The 1,955-nt window shown below is 52.7% G+C and overlaps 1 protein-coding gene across 1 annotated transcript; it reads right to left on the bottom strand.

The window, feature by feature from the left end:
- Window positions 1-237: 237 nt before the first annotated feature.
- On the bottom strand, window positions 238-789 carry LOC119436727 (uncharacterized). Its single transcript, XM_037703709.1, has one exon. It carries the CDS (start codon window positions 787-789, stop codon window positions 238-240), a length of 552 nt encoding a protein of 183 aa, XP_037559637.1.
- Between the last annotated feature and the right edge of the window lie 1,166 nt (window positions 790-1,955).

Genomic DNA, 1,955 nt, shown 5'->3' with positions numbered 1-1,955 from the left:
CCAATAGAAATTAACTTGTATTTCTGAGAGAAAAAAAACAACTTCTTGCCTTGCTCGACGATCTATGATTATCTGTGTGATGTATGATGAGTCTAACCTCGCAGCACGCAGCACGCAGCACGAGGAACGAGGCTCATGCGCATGCACATGCACCTGAGCACGCCATAAATAAAAGGCGGCCAATGAAGATGACGATGGCCGCTAGAGCCCCCCCCCCCTCCCCCTTTTAGGAGAAGCTCAGCGATGCACGGGCGCCCAAGAATCGGCCTTTGGTGTCGGGCGGTAGGGGAAATCATTTGTTTCCGTGGTGTTAAAGCGGTCGAAAGCGCATAATGCTGGCGAGGTCGCCAGGTAGGTGGGTTTGACTCTGTCGATAGCCACGACTTCTGCACGTCCGTTGAGCTCAATGGTGACAGTTTTTTCTGTGCAGCTGAGCACCTTGAAAGGGCCATCATAGGGAGGCATAAGGGATGGTCGGATGCCTTCATACCGGGCGAAAACGTGGCTCGCTGTAGTGACGTCCTTGCTGACAAAAACACCAGTAGACGATACATCCCGGCTAGGGCAAGGGCGCAGGTGTGAAAAGATGAAGTGGAGCTGTTGAACATAACTGTCTGGATCGGGCGTGGCGACAGTAGCTGGCGCGAAAAATTCACCAGGCCTACGCAACGTTGTGCCATAGACCAACTCCGCAGTTGTGCAGCCGAGGTCCTCCTTGAAAGACGAGCGCACACCAAGCAGGACGAGAGGAAGATCGGCAGCCCAAGAATCGCGAGCCTGGCAAGCCATCAAGGCGGTTTTAAGTTGACGATGAAGGCGTTCGACCATTCCATTGGCCGATGGGTGGTACGCGGCAGCATACACATGGCGGACACCAAGCAGGAACGTGAGTTCGCGGGAGAGATATTCAAACTGTCGGCCGCGATCGGTGGTAACAACGCTGGGGCACCCGAAGTGTGAGATCCAGCAACTGACAAATGCTGAAGCCACGGTAAGTGCCGTTACGTCGGAGAGAGAAAACGCCTCAGGCCAGCGGCTATAACGGTCCACACAAGTGAGGATGTAGCGAGCACCTCTGGATGGTGGGAGTGGGCCAACAATATCGATGTGAACGTGATCGAACCGAGCGTCGGGTGGGCGAAAGGAGTGAATTGGCGATTTCGTGTGTCGTATCGTCTTGGAGTGTTGACAGTGAAGGCATTCACACGCTCAGCGGCGCAAGTCAGAGTTCACACTCGGCCACACAAAGCGAGTCGTAATGGTACGCTGCGTAGCACGAAATCCGGGAGGACTTGCGCCGTGAAGCGTGTCGAATATTTGACGGCGGAGTCGGAGCGGGACAAACGGACGTGCTCGACCCCGTGAGACGTCGCAAGCAATGGTGCTCGAAGAAAAAGGAAGGGGAACGTTGGACAGTACCCGCGAACAGTACCGCGAGCAGTGGCACGAGCGCGAGGCAAGCGCGAGGCTCGAAGCGAGCTAGCTCACTATTTCTGCACCTCACAGCGACCCAAAAACATAGAGGTTTAAGCCTATCACCTTAAAAAAACCAGAAGAAAACCAGAGAAACCACCTTTATACACCATGCACAGTAGCGCCACACCTTATCAACACGTCAAACTGAGCTTTCCGATAAGGCCGTTTTCGTTTTTATATAACAGATCGATAGACCGGGATGCTTCCACAGCTTTGACGACTCCGATCTATAGCCTGTGCCTCAATAATTTCGCGCGCATCTTTATCTCTGTGCCTGACCAGAGCCACACAATCAGCAAACAAAGGAGCGCAACCGCATTCATGACAGTGAACAGATAGATGACCATCACGCTAATTTTTCACATTTAAGCTATGCTCTCTTAAGCGGTCATTAAGACACCGTGCTGTATGTCCTATGTACTTATTAACCCAGGACAGCGACAACTCGTACACCACTTGCCTCTTCACAATCCACAAAA

Source organism: Dermacentor silvarum, chromosome 1 (genome assembly GCF_013339745.2).
Source record: "Dermacentor silvarum isolate Dsil-2018 chromosome 1, BIME_Dsil_1.4, whole genome shotgun sequence".
Taxonomy (NCBI): Eukaryota; Metazoa; Arthropoda; class Arachnida; order Ixodida; family Ixodidae; genus Dermacentor; species Dermacentor silvarum.
This window is presented reverse-complemented; position numbering and strand designations above follow the sequence as displayed.